At 53.0% G+C, this 13,288-nt stretch overlaps 1 protein-coding gene across 16 annotated transcripts in view; it reads right to left on the bottom strand.

Annotated features, from left to right (window-relative positions):
- The window catches only part of TBCD (tubulin folding cofactor D), a 190,770-nt gene that overhangs the window by 17,988 nt on the left and 159,494 nt on the right, over positions 1-13,288 (bottom strand). For all 16 annotated transcript variants that reach the window (XM_054456073.2, XM_054456076.2, XM_063655868.1 and 13 more), the window contains 3 exons: positions 3,781-3,843; positions 2,799-2,875; positions 475-556 (listed from right to left, as the gene is read on the bottom strand). In XM_054456073.2, the coding sequence (XP_054312048.1) occupies positions 475-556; positions 2,799-2,875; positions 3,781-3,843 (222 nt within the window). The remainder of the gene's footprint in view (positions 1-474; positions 557-2,798; positions 2,876-3,780; positions 3,844-13,288) is intronic.

The following is a 13,288-nucleotide window of genomic DNA, read 5'->3' as shown; positions in this document are numbered from 1 at the left end:
GCTACTCAGGAGGCTGAGGCACAAGAATTGCTTGAACTCGGGAGGCAGAGGTTGCAGTGAGCCAAATCACGCCACACCACTCCAGCCTGGGCGATGGAGCAAGACTCTGTCTCAAAAAAATAAAATAAAAAATAAAAAATATATATATATGTAATGTAAGAAAACACAACTGAAAGCGTGATTCTGCGCTTCAAAGAGTAACGCTGTGCTCCAGGACCAGCTGCCAGGGTGCCGTCAACAGAGACGCGTCCCTGCAGAGCCACCTGTTCAGAGGTGATGCAACATCCTGGGCAGCGGCAGGACCTGCCCACAGGTCCTCGGCTGGGAACCTGAGACCCCAACAGTCCCACTCCAGCCATGATCGTGGTAGCTCTGCTCCACTGCACAACTGAGGCCTCCTCCGTGCCCAGACACTCCCCAGCAGCTTCCTCCTGGAAGCCCCTGGAGTCTTCAAGGAAAGGGCCCCCCACTCACCCTGAATTGCGGGATCTGCCTCCCCCGGCTCCTTCACGTAATATTCACTGCATAGAGCAGCCAGGGCCGAGACTGCTGCATCCTAAAACAAAGGCAGCATGGTGAGCACACAGCAGCTCTGCTCGGAGAAGCCCCCGGCCAGGGACAGAGCAGGTCACTCTGAAGTCGGAGAAGCACCTGACTAGGGACACCGTGGTCACCCTGAGGTCAGAGCAGCCCCTGACCAGGGACAAAGCAGGTCGCCCTGAGGTCAGAGAAGCACCCGGTCAGGGACACAGCAGCTCACCCTGAGGTCAGAGAAGGACCTGACCAGGGACACGGTGGGTCGCCCTGAGGTCAGAGCAGCCCCTGCCTGACCAGAGACCCAGCGGGTCACCCTGAGGTTGGAGAAGCACCCGGCCAAAGACACAGAAGGTCACCTTGAGGTCCGAGAAGGACCTGACCAGGGACACAGTGGGTCGCCCTGAGGTCAGAGCAGCCCCTGACCAGGGACACAGTGGGTCACCCTGAGGTCTGGGCACAGCGATGACTTTCGATCCAAACCAAAAGAACCCCTAAGTCATGCTACTCCTTTCCAGCATGCCTGCTCACCATCATCTGTCAGATACACACATCACTTTACTACCGCTACAACTAAGAAACTGAATGGATAACCTGATTATTCCTTCCACACTTCCTGTCTTCTAATGTGGAACAATAATAAAATGGAGCATATTTTTCTTTCCCAGAAATAGTTATGAAGGAAAAGGCACACACTGTGCACCCAGAGTAATGGGGCAGGGCCTCCAGGCCAAGCCACATCAGCCTCATTCAGAGAGACAGGGCTCCGGGGGCGCACTGGGAACAGGAGTTGGGGCCGGACAGCAGGAGACCCTCGGGAACCCATCCCAACGCCACCAGGAGCTGTGGTGGGAGGGACGGCAATTGCTGCACAGAGCAGGAGCGTGCAGAGAGTCACCAGTCCCGCCGCGTGCGGGGCTCAGTGCCACTGTCTCCTCGAACCCCCACTTCTGCCACCTACGGAGGAGCCTTTCGTGACCACACAGCCAGCAAGTGGCAAACACCGAACCCACGTGTTCTTTCCACTGCTCCCCCAAAGCCCAGGAGCCAAGGCCAACAGAGCAGCCTTGGAGAGGCACTGGGGGCGGGGCGGGCGGGGGCCATGAGCAGAGGAGGTGTGTCGTCCACAGGGTGCTGCATTCCACGAGTCACCATCTGTGCCAATCCCAGGGGCAAAGTGTACCAGCATCATGGCCGGCGTGAATTAGTCAGGGACTTTTGAAAGAAAATTTTGAGGCACTGATCACGATGCATTCAAATTCAATTAGTAGAACCGTACTTGGATCCTACAGAATGTTCAAGTTCCTTAAGGAAAAAAAAATAAGGAAATTGAAGATGCTAAGGAAAAAGAAATGCTAAGCATGGAGGAAGTCAGAGAATTACAAGACACCTAAATGTACTTCCGTTCTTCATCCTTAATATCAAAACCTAGTCAACGTTGGTAACCATGGTTTCTTTTTTTTTTTTTTTTTTTGAGACAGGGTCTTGCTGTTGTCACCCAGGCTGGAGTGCAATGGCGTGATCTTGGCTCACTGCAACCTTCGCCTCCCAAGTTCAAGCAATTCTCCTGCCTCAGCCTCTTGAATAGCTGGGATTACAGGCGCGTGCTACCTCACCCCGCTAATTTTTGTATTTTTAGTAGAGATGGGGTTTCCCCATGTTGGCCAGGCTGGCCTCGAACTCCTGACCTCGAGTGATCCACCCGCCACTGCGCCGGGCCCATGGTTTCTTATCTATGCAATGAGATCAGCGTTACAGCTCTGTGAGTCCAAAGTCCACCTGTATCCCCCAGGACGGAAGGGGAGGGCAGGTGGCTGGGGACACACACACACACACACACACTGGCACCCACACAACATGACCAGGTCAATGTGTGCGAGCAGAGGTCCTGGGGTGCTGTTTTCTCATCTGCATAAGAGCATCATAAAGGGAGTTTCCAAACCTCGGATCCTACAGGACACGGAACTCAACAGAGCACAGTTACTATCGATGCAGAAAAAGTGTTTCAAAGGTGACTATAATTAAAACAGCCAGAAACAATAAAAAATTAAACATTCTGATTCCAATGGCTGTATCGGACTTTCTGGTTATAAACCATGTAGACACTACCATCTGGGATTCCAAATAGAATGCCCCCATTTGTCAGTTATCAGGCTAGCGCAGGAACAGCCTCATGATGCACAGTCGCCAACACAAACACCATCCGTAACTAACACACTAATACCGCCACAGCGCCGCGCCGGGAACGCCCGTGCTCACCGTACCTTGATCTGCTGTCGGGAGTGACTTGAGATGAGATGGAGATGTCTCAAAGTGTCATTTATCAGCCACTGCCAACCATCTGTCAAAGAAACAAGTTAGCGTACCCCGGCAATTAAAAACACCATGAAATCAAAAACAACAGCAAAAACGGCTTCTATTAATACCAATCTTAAAGTCAACGGTAACCTTTGAGAGGAACCTGTGGAAAAGCAAAAGTGAACATTCTCCACGTTGTGGTAAGTCTAAGGCCCCTTCCATTTGAAGGGAAAAGGCCCTCTCATGGCTGTTAAATTGTTAAACTCTTATTGAGGGAAATATCAGCATTCTGTCAACTTTTATACATCACATTTTGGGAAACTTTTATTCTTTTGTTACCCCTAAATCTTTTCCTTCAAATGGTCTCCCCCGGCTCCCACCAATATAAACCCAAATCTTTAACTCAATTAGATCCTGCACAAGCAACAAATGTGAAGGCTATTCAATTAACAAAAAACAAAAGTCCTAACTTCTGAGGCTGCTGAGACAGCCCCGGGACATCACAGCCCTGGGGGCTCCCTTCACTGTGCTCTGGCAGCCCAGTGCTGGGGGCTGCTGAGGGACTGGAGCCGCCTCTGCCCACGGGGTCCGTGGTGTCGGCGGCCAGCACGCTCCTGGTCCATGAGGGCCTGGGTGGCTGCAGCTCCCAACTGTCTGCCTGGGAGAAGAACTGACCCAGAGTGCCGGGCCCCGGGCATGGCAGCGAGGAGATGGGGGGTACTGAGATGATGGCGGGGAAGGGCCCTCCTGTGTGGGGGGAGAGAGGGTGGTAGGTACCCATTATTTAAGCAGGTTCTTGTAGCAACTTCAAGGCAATGTATCCGATTAATATCGTGAACCTTTAAGCTATAATCCTTTATCGCCCCCATCCTAACAGGTTCATTTTTACCTTTATAATCTGAAGTCATTCTGGAAGAAAATGCTATTATTAAAAACAAAAGCACTTACCAATTACGATGTCACCTCTAAAGGGCATTTTGGAAAGTGACAACTTTTCTATTAAAACGCACACTGGAAAAAATAAAAGGATAGACGCAATGTTACTTTTCCAAAAGCGCCTGCCACAGCGCCTTGCCCCTGCCGCGTTCTGAGTTGTGTGCGGCCAGCTCCTGCCCCCGCCCGCCCAATCTACCCTGCTGCCAGGGCCGGAAACATCCCAGAACCATTTCAGAACCACCACGAGAAGCCCGAGACGCCTCCTCCGCTGAGCAGCTGGAAGAAAGTGCTGCAGACCCAGCCACGTGGCAAAAGGCCCACGTGTGAGCCCACGTGCACTTCGGAGAAGCCGGGCCAGCCTGTCAGGGAGCTGCAGACGTCCCTGTGACAGGCTGTACGGGAAGCGTAGCGGCTTTTGCTCCTGGACCTGTCACTCAGGACCCAAGCGACAGCCAGCCATCATCTGCACTGCTCCAGACTGCAGGCCATGCCTGTCACTTCCCCACATAGCTCGTCACTCACGCTCTCCATGACCAGAAACGCGACCCCGACCAGCCACGAGGGGCCGGGACGCACGAGACACAGACGACTGAACAGAACCAGCAGCTCCCACGGCCACACACTGCTCTGGCTCCCACCGTTTCTACCTAACAACGGAACCCACTCGCAGACGTCTCCTGCACGCTTTTTTTCATGGTATTTGCTATTTCTCCTGAGGGACTAAACTCTCCTTCCATTTTTTGTCACCGTGAACAAGGAGGCCTGACCGTGCTACAGATGCGGAGGCCGTCGGTCCACTCGGCATCCCTGCGCACAGGACAGGGACCACACACACTTCCCATCATCACAGGCACTGCCACTCAGCAAACTCAACAGACCGGACAACTCCTGTTCCACGAGAGACCCTGCTCTGTGTCTGTCAGCACCAAGATTCTTCAGTGCCAACCGCAGCCGACTGGAAAGAGGAAAACGGTCCTCTCGACGTGAAGTAACCTGGTACTTCCTTGCCTCCGAGGTGAGGCCGGCACCCTCACCGTCCGCGGCCACGTGAGTCTGCTCCTCTCCTGCACGAAATGCCCACACGTCTGCTCTGCCCCATTTCATACTGGATCCTTTACCTCGTCACAGGCAATTTTACAATTTAGTCCTTGTACACTAATTAACTTTTTACCTTTTCGACTGTAGAACAGACGTTTATTCTCAATCTCTGTTTTCCCTACCAACTTATACATGGTCTATTCTTCAATATAAGGCCCAACATAATTATTTCCTTTTGTTTCTACTTTGTGGAATTATTATTATAAAATCTGTTAGCTGGGGATTACATGCCAAGAGGGGGGAAACAAAAAGAAACAAAAAACCCCAGAAAACCAGTTCTTACCACCAGTTAGAAAAACCTAGCGAGGGGCTGCTGGGACCTGACATTCAGGGTCTGCTTTAAACTCGGGGGAGGGGAGGAGAAAGGAAGCACTGGGAAGACGAAACAAGGGTCTGTGCTCAGGGACGCCAGGCGAGACTCTGGGCCCCGTAAACTACTTCTCTTTACTTCTGTGCAGATTTGAAAATTTCTAAACCAGGAAGTTTTCTTCAGAGACTGACATTGTCCTACAATGTCTCCTAAAATTTCTTCAAGGATTTTTATGATGGTAGTTTTTATGCGTAAGTTTTTAGTTACTCTCACGTTTAGTTTTAGATACGATTTTACCTTCTTCCACGTGGGCACCTGTAACATCATCGCTCACTCAATGCGTTCCCCTTTTCACCAAAACCAGACACGCCTTTGTCACAGTGCGAATCCTTTCAGCTCTGAACAGAGTACTGCTCTGATGTGTTTTAAGGACTGGGAAATGAAAGTCTTAACTAGTTTTTAAAACAATTTTCTTGGAGATGCACCTGCATGTGAACTTTAAATGTATTTTATAATCAAGTTAAAAACGGCACGCGGGGCTCAGCGGGGGAATGAAGCGGTGCCTCAGCCTCTCACGAAACGGCACGCGGGGCTCAGCGGGGGAATGAAGCGGGGCGTCGGCCTCTCACGAAACGGGACTTAGTGGTAGACATGAAAAGGTTTGTACCCACATCTCACACAGGAATATTCCTGGCAACCTTGTTCACAACAGCAACAGTCAGAAATAGCCCCAGTGTACTTTACTGAGTGATGGTTGAACACACTCTGGTAAAACCCAACCGTGGGCTAGGAAGGCACAAACTGTGAACACATGGACAGCTGGATGGGGTCTCAGGGCACCACGCTCACAGAAAATGCCCACCTCAAAATGCCACGACTGTACGAGTCGATCATGGCATATTCTAGAAGGGACAGACTGGCGGCAGGGGGGCAGGGTGAGAATGCAAAGGGCAGGGGCTGTCTCTGTGGGAAGGACGCAGGTTTCTGATTGAGTGTGGAGTTAGTTACAGAAATCTACACAGGGCATCAATCTGCACGAAACCAGACACACATGGACACTCCACACACACGTGAAGCCGCGAAACCACACGGGCCTGCAGTCCAGTTAGGGGCAGGGCCTCAACAGCGCAGTCCCGGCTCCAACGCTGCCGCACCCGGAGTCACCGCGGAGGAAGCGTGGGAAGCACAGCCAGGCTCTACGACTCATCTCATAACTTCCTGGAAGTCTATAATTATTTCAAAATGAAGAATATTTTTAAAAAACTAACAGACTAGATAACGCAGACCAACCCTCCACTAAGACATTTTTAAAAGCCAGACAAAATGAAAACACACAGGAAACGCCTGCAGTCACCAGAGAGCTCACGAAGACCTGAGGGGGACGGAGCAGCGGGGCCAACTCTCCCCGGCTCACGGCTGACTCCAGGGGGCGCCACAAGAACCAGAAACCCCCAACAGTGCATCCAGGAGCATCTCCAGCTAGCGGGAGAACGGGAGTCCAGGACGACCAAGCCCTCACCACAGGTTCTGAACCCAGAGGACCACACCTAGAAATAGGTGTAAAACGTGGGCCAGCCCAGCACTGACCCCTCTCACGTCCCGAAACCCGACGGAGGTGACCCCAGCAGCAAGCACCCGCCTCCCGTCAAGAGCCAATGTCAAGTCTCTCTGGGACAGGAGAACATTCCAGGCCTCAAAGCATTTCTGTAATGTTTTGTTCCTGTAGCTTGGTGGAGATGCTTTTCATGTATGATATGCCGTCCTTCAGAAACAGAGCCACAAAGGCTCCAGATGATGACATTAAACAAAGATTTTAAACCATGCTTAGTATGTTCCAGGATGTGAAAAAAATGAAAACTAAGAAGAATATGAAAACTATAAAAAATAAGTTCTGAAAAATAAAAAAAATTCAAGGATGCGTTTAACGGCAGATAAGGCACACCTGAAAGAATTTGTGACAATGAAATTTAAATCAAAGAAAATGTTCCTGTAATCCCAGCACTTTGGGAGGCCGAGGTGAGCAGATCACAAGGTCAAGAGATCGAGACCAGCCTGGCCAACGTGGTGAAACCCCATCTCTACAAAAAATACAAAAATTAGCCAGGTGTGGTGGCGCATGCCTGTAGTCCCAACTACCCAGGAGGCCGAGGCAGGAAAATTGCTTAATCCCGGGAGGCGGAGGTTGCAGTGAGCTGAGATTGTGCCACTGCACTCCAGCCTGGTGACAGAGCAAGACTCCAACTCAAAAAAAAAAAAAAAGAAAAAGAAAAGGAAAAAAAATGTCCAAACTGAATCAGACAAAACCAGAAGAGAGAGTGTAAGAGGCGTAAAGAATTAAGTGCGGTGATCCAGACGAGACGTGGGTAATAAGAGTCCCAAAAGGAGAGGAGAGGCCAGTTAGCAATGTTCAAAGAGATCATGGCTAGGAATTTTTCTAAAGTGAACAAAACATTGACAGAAAATACAGATTATGAAACAAGTATGAACCCTAGAGCCCCAAGTCAGATAAACACAAAGGGAACTTGTTCTAGGAATATCACAGTAAAAGTACTGAAAACCAAATAAAGATAAAATCTCGAAAGAAGCCAGAGAAACTTAAAAGACTGTTTCCAATAAAGTAATAAGTAGACTGGCAGCTAACCTCTCCAGAAGACAAGAGACTATTATCTTTAAAGTGCCCAAACACAAACGAATGAATAAATGCAAACTGAAGTTTCATTCTTAGCAAAAATAACCTTTAAGAATCAAAGTGGGAAAAAAAAAAAAAAACAGCACCTTTGGGAGGCCGAGGCAGGTTGATCACCTGAGGTCAGGAGTTCAAGACCAGCCTGGCCCACATGGTGAAACCCCGTCTCTACTAAAAATACAAAAATTAGTCTGGCATGGTGGCGCATGCCTGTAATCCCAGCTACTCGGGAGGCTGAGGCAGGAGAAACGCTTGAACCTGGGAGATGGAAGTTGCAGTGAGCTGAGATCGCACCACTGTGACTCCAGCCTGGGCAACAAGAGCGAATGAAACTCCGTCTCAAAAAAAAAAAAATTTTGGAAAAAGCCATTTTGGGATAAACAAACAAGAGGGTGCCACCAGCAGACACACACTATGGAAAGCACTAGAGTGTTCTCCAGGCAAAGAGAAAATGGTCCTCTTAGAAGGTGAGAAATGCAGGACAGAACAAGGAGGAGAAGCAGCAGGTGGCTGTGTGGGTAAATCCCAGTGAATTCCCACGGAACAAGAAAGAGAACAGGGTATCTGTACGGGTAAATCCGAATGAACTCTGACTACGTAAAACAACATAACGTCCTGTGTGATTTAAGATACAGGTAAAAGCGAAAGGCACGACAGCACCGGCCATGTCTCTGCTGAGGGGACAGGGGAGGTGGCAGGTGTGTTCAGGACATCAGGGATGGAGCACGGAGCCCTCACCCCCACAGCAGGAAGTCCATTAACAGCGTGTCCCCGGCTTGCTAAGTCACGATCCTCCACACACCTGTGGCTGACTCAAGGCCCACCAATGCCTCTGGTTTCCCTCCCGTCTTCGGCATGAGAGGAGAGAACTTTTCCTGATTCTCGTGACGCCTCTGGTGCCAGGCTGTGAGCCAGATGACCCTCCTCCTCCCAGCTCCTGCCCTCGGTGACCCACATGTGAGCAGGATAAAAAAACACCTGTGGTTTTAAGACACTGAAACTTGGGGATTGTTTCAAGAGCAAAACGCAGCCCACCCTGACTGACGAACCCCTCCTTCATCTCTGCTTTACTAAACAGAGCTCCTGTTTCTTTCCTTTGATTCTAAAGCATGAAATGCAAGAGCCACTGAGACTAAGATGGAGACGAGGGGACGCTCGTCTTCCTGGCACCGGGGGAAGCAGCTCAGTTCGGACCACGCTGAGGACACCCAGGATGTTCATCTCCTCTCGTGAATATTCATGACAAAGGCCAACCTGTACGACATTTCTTTGATATGGGGACTCGGACAACTCCCAAGGGTTGAGCCACTTTTCCCACAAAATGTGCAAAAAACTTCTGAAGAAATCTGCGGTTCAACACCTCTGGGGTACCTGCGGCCGGGGCGCACTTGATGCTCCTACAGGCGCCATGTCACTGACGCACCGGAAGAAATCTGTGGTTCGACACCTCCGGGGTACCTGCGACCGGGGCGCACCTGATGCTCCTGCGGGCGGCGCGTCACCAACGTGCCAGAAGAAATCTGTGGTTCGACACCTCCGGGGTACCTGCGACCGGGGCGCACCTGATGCTCCTGCGGGCGGCGCGTCACCAACGTGCCAGAAGAAATCTGTGGTTCGACACCTCCGGGGTACCTGCGACTAGGGCGCACCTGATGCTCCTGCAGGCGGCATGTCACCAACGTGCCGGCGTCCTTGGGGGTAAGGGCGCCATCATCTGGCCTGGGTGAGAAAGTGACCAGCAGCCCCTCCCTGTCTCCCACATGCAGCCCATGAACCCACGGATTTCTCACCCCGACAAGAGCTTGGAGTCTTGTCTCACTTGAAAGAACACATCTAAAACTAAGGATATCAGGAAACAGCTGTGTACATACAGAACTCAGAAATACAGAAGCAAGGAAAACAGATAGCTAAAAAACTGAAAGGGTTGCCTTTGGAAAATAAAAATGTGGGACTGGGAGATGCGGGGCCGAGACCACAGACGCTATGCAGAACCATTTCACCTTCTGCACTATTCCTACTTGAAAGCTGAAAGGGAAAATAATTTCCTACGAAGTGTAAAAATGAACGAGGAGGAGAAAAAACCCTGAGTTGACACCAAGGCTCAGTCAGGGTCACCAGGGACACAGCCGGCTTCAGAGCCTGCAGGCCACAGAGTCTCCTGGGGCCAGCAAAGGCTGTGGAGGGGAAGGAGCCGCACAAGGAGGGCCGGCACCGGGAGCTGTGGTCACGGCTGGGGAGTGCAGGCAGCGAAGGGGCCCCCAGGGAGGGCGTGGGCAGCATGGGCAGCTTTCCACGGGACATGCCCGCCACGGTGCGAGGCCACATGTGCAGGAGTGCCGCGTTTACACTTAGCGGTGTGAGGGAGTACAAACACGGCACTCCAGCAAACACACTCATGGTGCAGACACAGCTGGAGGCCGGCAGGGGGCCCAGAGCAGGGATGCCTCCCATAAAGATGCCCTTCTCCACGATGCCTCCCAGCAATCCACACCCTGCCGTGAACCCTGAGGGATGCACCCCAACAGCACACGTGCCCCAGAGCAGAGGGCGGGGTGGGAAAGCTGGAGTTGCGGGTAGAGAGAGGCAGACAGAAACCACCCTGCACCCAGCACCCCCAACAACAGACCACAGCCCACCGCCATCCTTCAGAGCAGAGCACCGAGAACCCGGATGGCGCAAAGACGCCAAACACTGAAACCGCGGTAAGGGCGCCTTTTTAAAACCCGGACGAAGCACATCCGTGCTTATGTTCCACGGTTACTTGTGCGGCCTGCAGTGCAGCCAGCGGGGAGCAGTGGGTGTGGTGGGCGAGGAACGGACAGGACAGGGTGGCTACTTTGTCTCAAGTCTTCCCAAATATCACCATCAAAAAGCCCAACTAGAACCCACAACACTCCCCCTCTCCCCGCTAAGTGCAAATGCAGCCTCACGCCCAGGGCGGGCACGTCGCGTGGAAAGCTGCCCACGACAACCACACGGAGGCTCCAGGACCTGCGGTTTTTCCATGGTTTCCTCCTGGGCTCGTGACAGTTCTGCCCATCATGGGTAGGTGGCAGCAGTGCACAGGCCAACGGTGCCCTGCGGCCAACAGCGGCCAACGCCCAGCAGGACCCCAAAGGGGCAGTCACTCTGGAGCCTGGGGGACATCAACGCATATGCCCTAACCACACATTCAAGAAGAAAAGCAGATTACAGAGCAGCACCTCCCCGATGGGCCCCGCTTCACGAAGCAGGAGGGTAAAGGAAATTCAGCAGAGATGGCATCCTGGGGACTCAGAACGCATTCACCTCCGTCGCCGCCAGCCACAGGGCTTTGGAACATGTTCAACTCCATCGCTGCCAGCCACGGGGACACGGAACGCCTTCAACTCCATCGCCGCCGGCCACAGGGACAAGGAACGCCTTTAACTCCATTGCTGCCAACCACGGGGACTCGGAACGCCTTTAACTCCGTCACCGCTGGCCACGGGGACTCGGAACGCCTTCAACTCTGTCACTGCCGACCACGGGGATTCGTAATGCCTTCAACTCCGTTGCCACCAGCCACGGGGACTCATTACGCCTTCAACTCCGTCACCGGCCACAGGGACTCGGAATGCCTTTAACTCTGTCACTGCCGGCCACAGGGACTCGGAACGCCTTTAACTCTGTCACTGCCGGCCACGGGGATTCGGAACGCCTTCAACTCCATCACCGGCCACGGGAACTCGGAATCCCTTCAACTCCGTCACCGCCAGCCACGGGGACTCAGAACGCCTTCAACTCTGTCACCGGCCACGGGAACTCGGAATCCCTTCAACTCCGTCACCACCGGCCACGGGGACTCAGAACGCCTTCAACTCTGTCACCGGCCACGGGAACTCGGAATCCCTTCAACTCCGTCACCGCCGGCCACAGGGACTCAGAACGCCTTCAACTCTGTCACCGCCAGCCACGGGGACTCGGAACACCTTTAACTCTGTCGTTGGCCAAAGGGATTCGGAACGCCTTGGTGGGCAGTGGCTCCTGTGTAGACTTACTGCACAAACACCAAGAGCAACCCTAAAAGCAGACCCCACAGCACACGGGGAGCACGTGAAGGTCGTGTGAAGGTCATAGGACTGCCTCCAACTGCCATCTCCAGGGCACGACCCGTGTCGTGGGTGGGAAGTGGGGGACAGTGAACCCCTCTGAGAGCACCCGACACCCCACCCCATCCCAAGCCAAACTCCTAGATGGCTTACAGGTCACCAGCTGTCCATGACATGTGGGGGATGGTCTTGATCCCACTAAGGAGGCAACTCTGGGCACCCATGGGTACGTCGGAAAGGTGACACCCCTGCACCGTGTGCTCTGGAGGCATCTGAGGGACAGTGACCAAGTCTACATCCAAAACATGACACGCCGGTCTTAGCCAACAGGGACCACCTGCAGAACTGGCAGTCCCATGCCTCCGACGTCAGCTGACAGAAACTGGCTCACATTTCTAGGATTGACTTTCCCGTGACGTACATCAGACTCATGAGAATACTGAGCTGACACCAGCAGAAATGCAAGCTGGCTGCTCTCAGTACAGAAGCCCTGCCGGCCCGGCCGGAGGTAGATGGCTGCAGGCCTCGGGCAGGTCCCCATCAGGTCAGGACTGGGAGGTGTGGACAGACAGCACAAGAGGCTGGTACAGCCCTGACATCTGGCCGTGGGTTCCCCGAATCCCAGCCTGCTCTCCTCTGCTCAGACCACGCAGACCTCAGCAAAAGTCTGCACACAACAGCGATTTTTCCAAGCTTCCTCACCAGCTGAGCCTCCACACTCACACTCACAGTCCCACAGCGAGGGGCTGAGGGTGGCGTGGGATGGGCTGTCCTCAACAGCAGGGCCCCGGGAGCTGTCGGAGAATCCAGCTCCCTGGACCTTGGGGTTGGCTGCTGCCATCAGGAATGTCTATGAAATCAGGCTTTTCCTTTAATACTCTGTGGAACTGTCTAAAATGTGTTCTACGCTTCCCTCCTCACATGCTAAAAAAGAATCAGCAAAGAAAAACTGAGGCATTGCCCGACTGTGCTAACCCCCGGGGGGTATCAGAGGCTTGGGAATCAGGCGCAGAGGTTCGCCTGGACTTGGGTGTGTAAGGAGCTTCGCCTCTGCTCAGCTTTCCTCTTGCCCCCGCCTGAGCTTCCCATGCTCGCCCAAAACGGCTCTTGGTGCCTGCGCTGCTCAGCCCACCAGGGCAGGACCGGGGCTGCTCTGTCCACGCTGGGGCCGTGCTCGGAGGGATCTGCAATGTCCACTGGGTCCACAGGCGAGCACTGGCCCCACTGCCCCAGCTGCCTCTGCTTCCTGAGAAATTTCCAGAACCAGTGGCTCCTGGGTGCAACCCCTCCCAGCTCACAACTTCCTCTCTTTCTCAATCTCAGTCTCTCAATCTCTCCCTCGTAGGCACCACTGGG

This window comes from Pongo pygmaeus, chromosome 19, assembly GCF_028885625.2.
Source record: "Pongo pygmaeus isolate AG05252 chromosome 19, NHGRI_mPonPyg2-v2.0_pri, whole genome shotgun sequence".
In the NCBI taxonomy this organism is placed as follows: Eukaryota; Metazoa; Chordata; class Mammalia; order Primates; family Hominidae; genus Pongo; species Pongo pygmaeus.
This window is presented reverse-complemented; position numbering and strand designations above follow the sequence as displayed.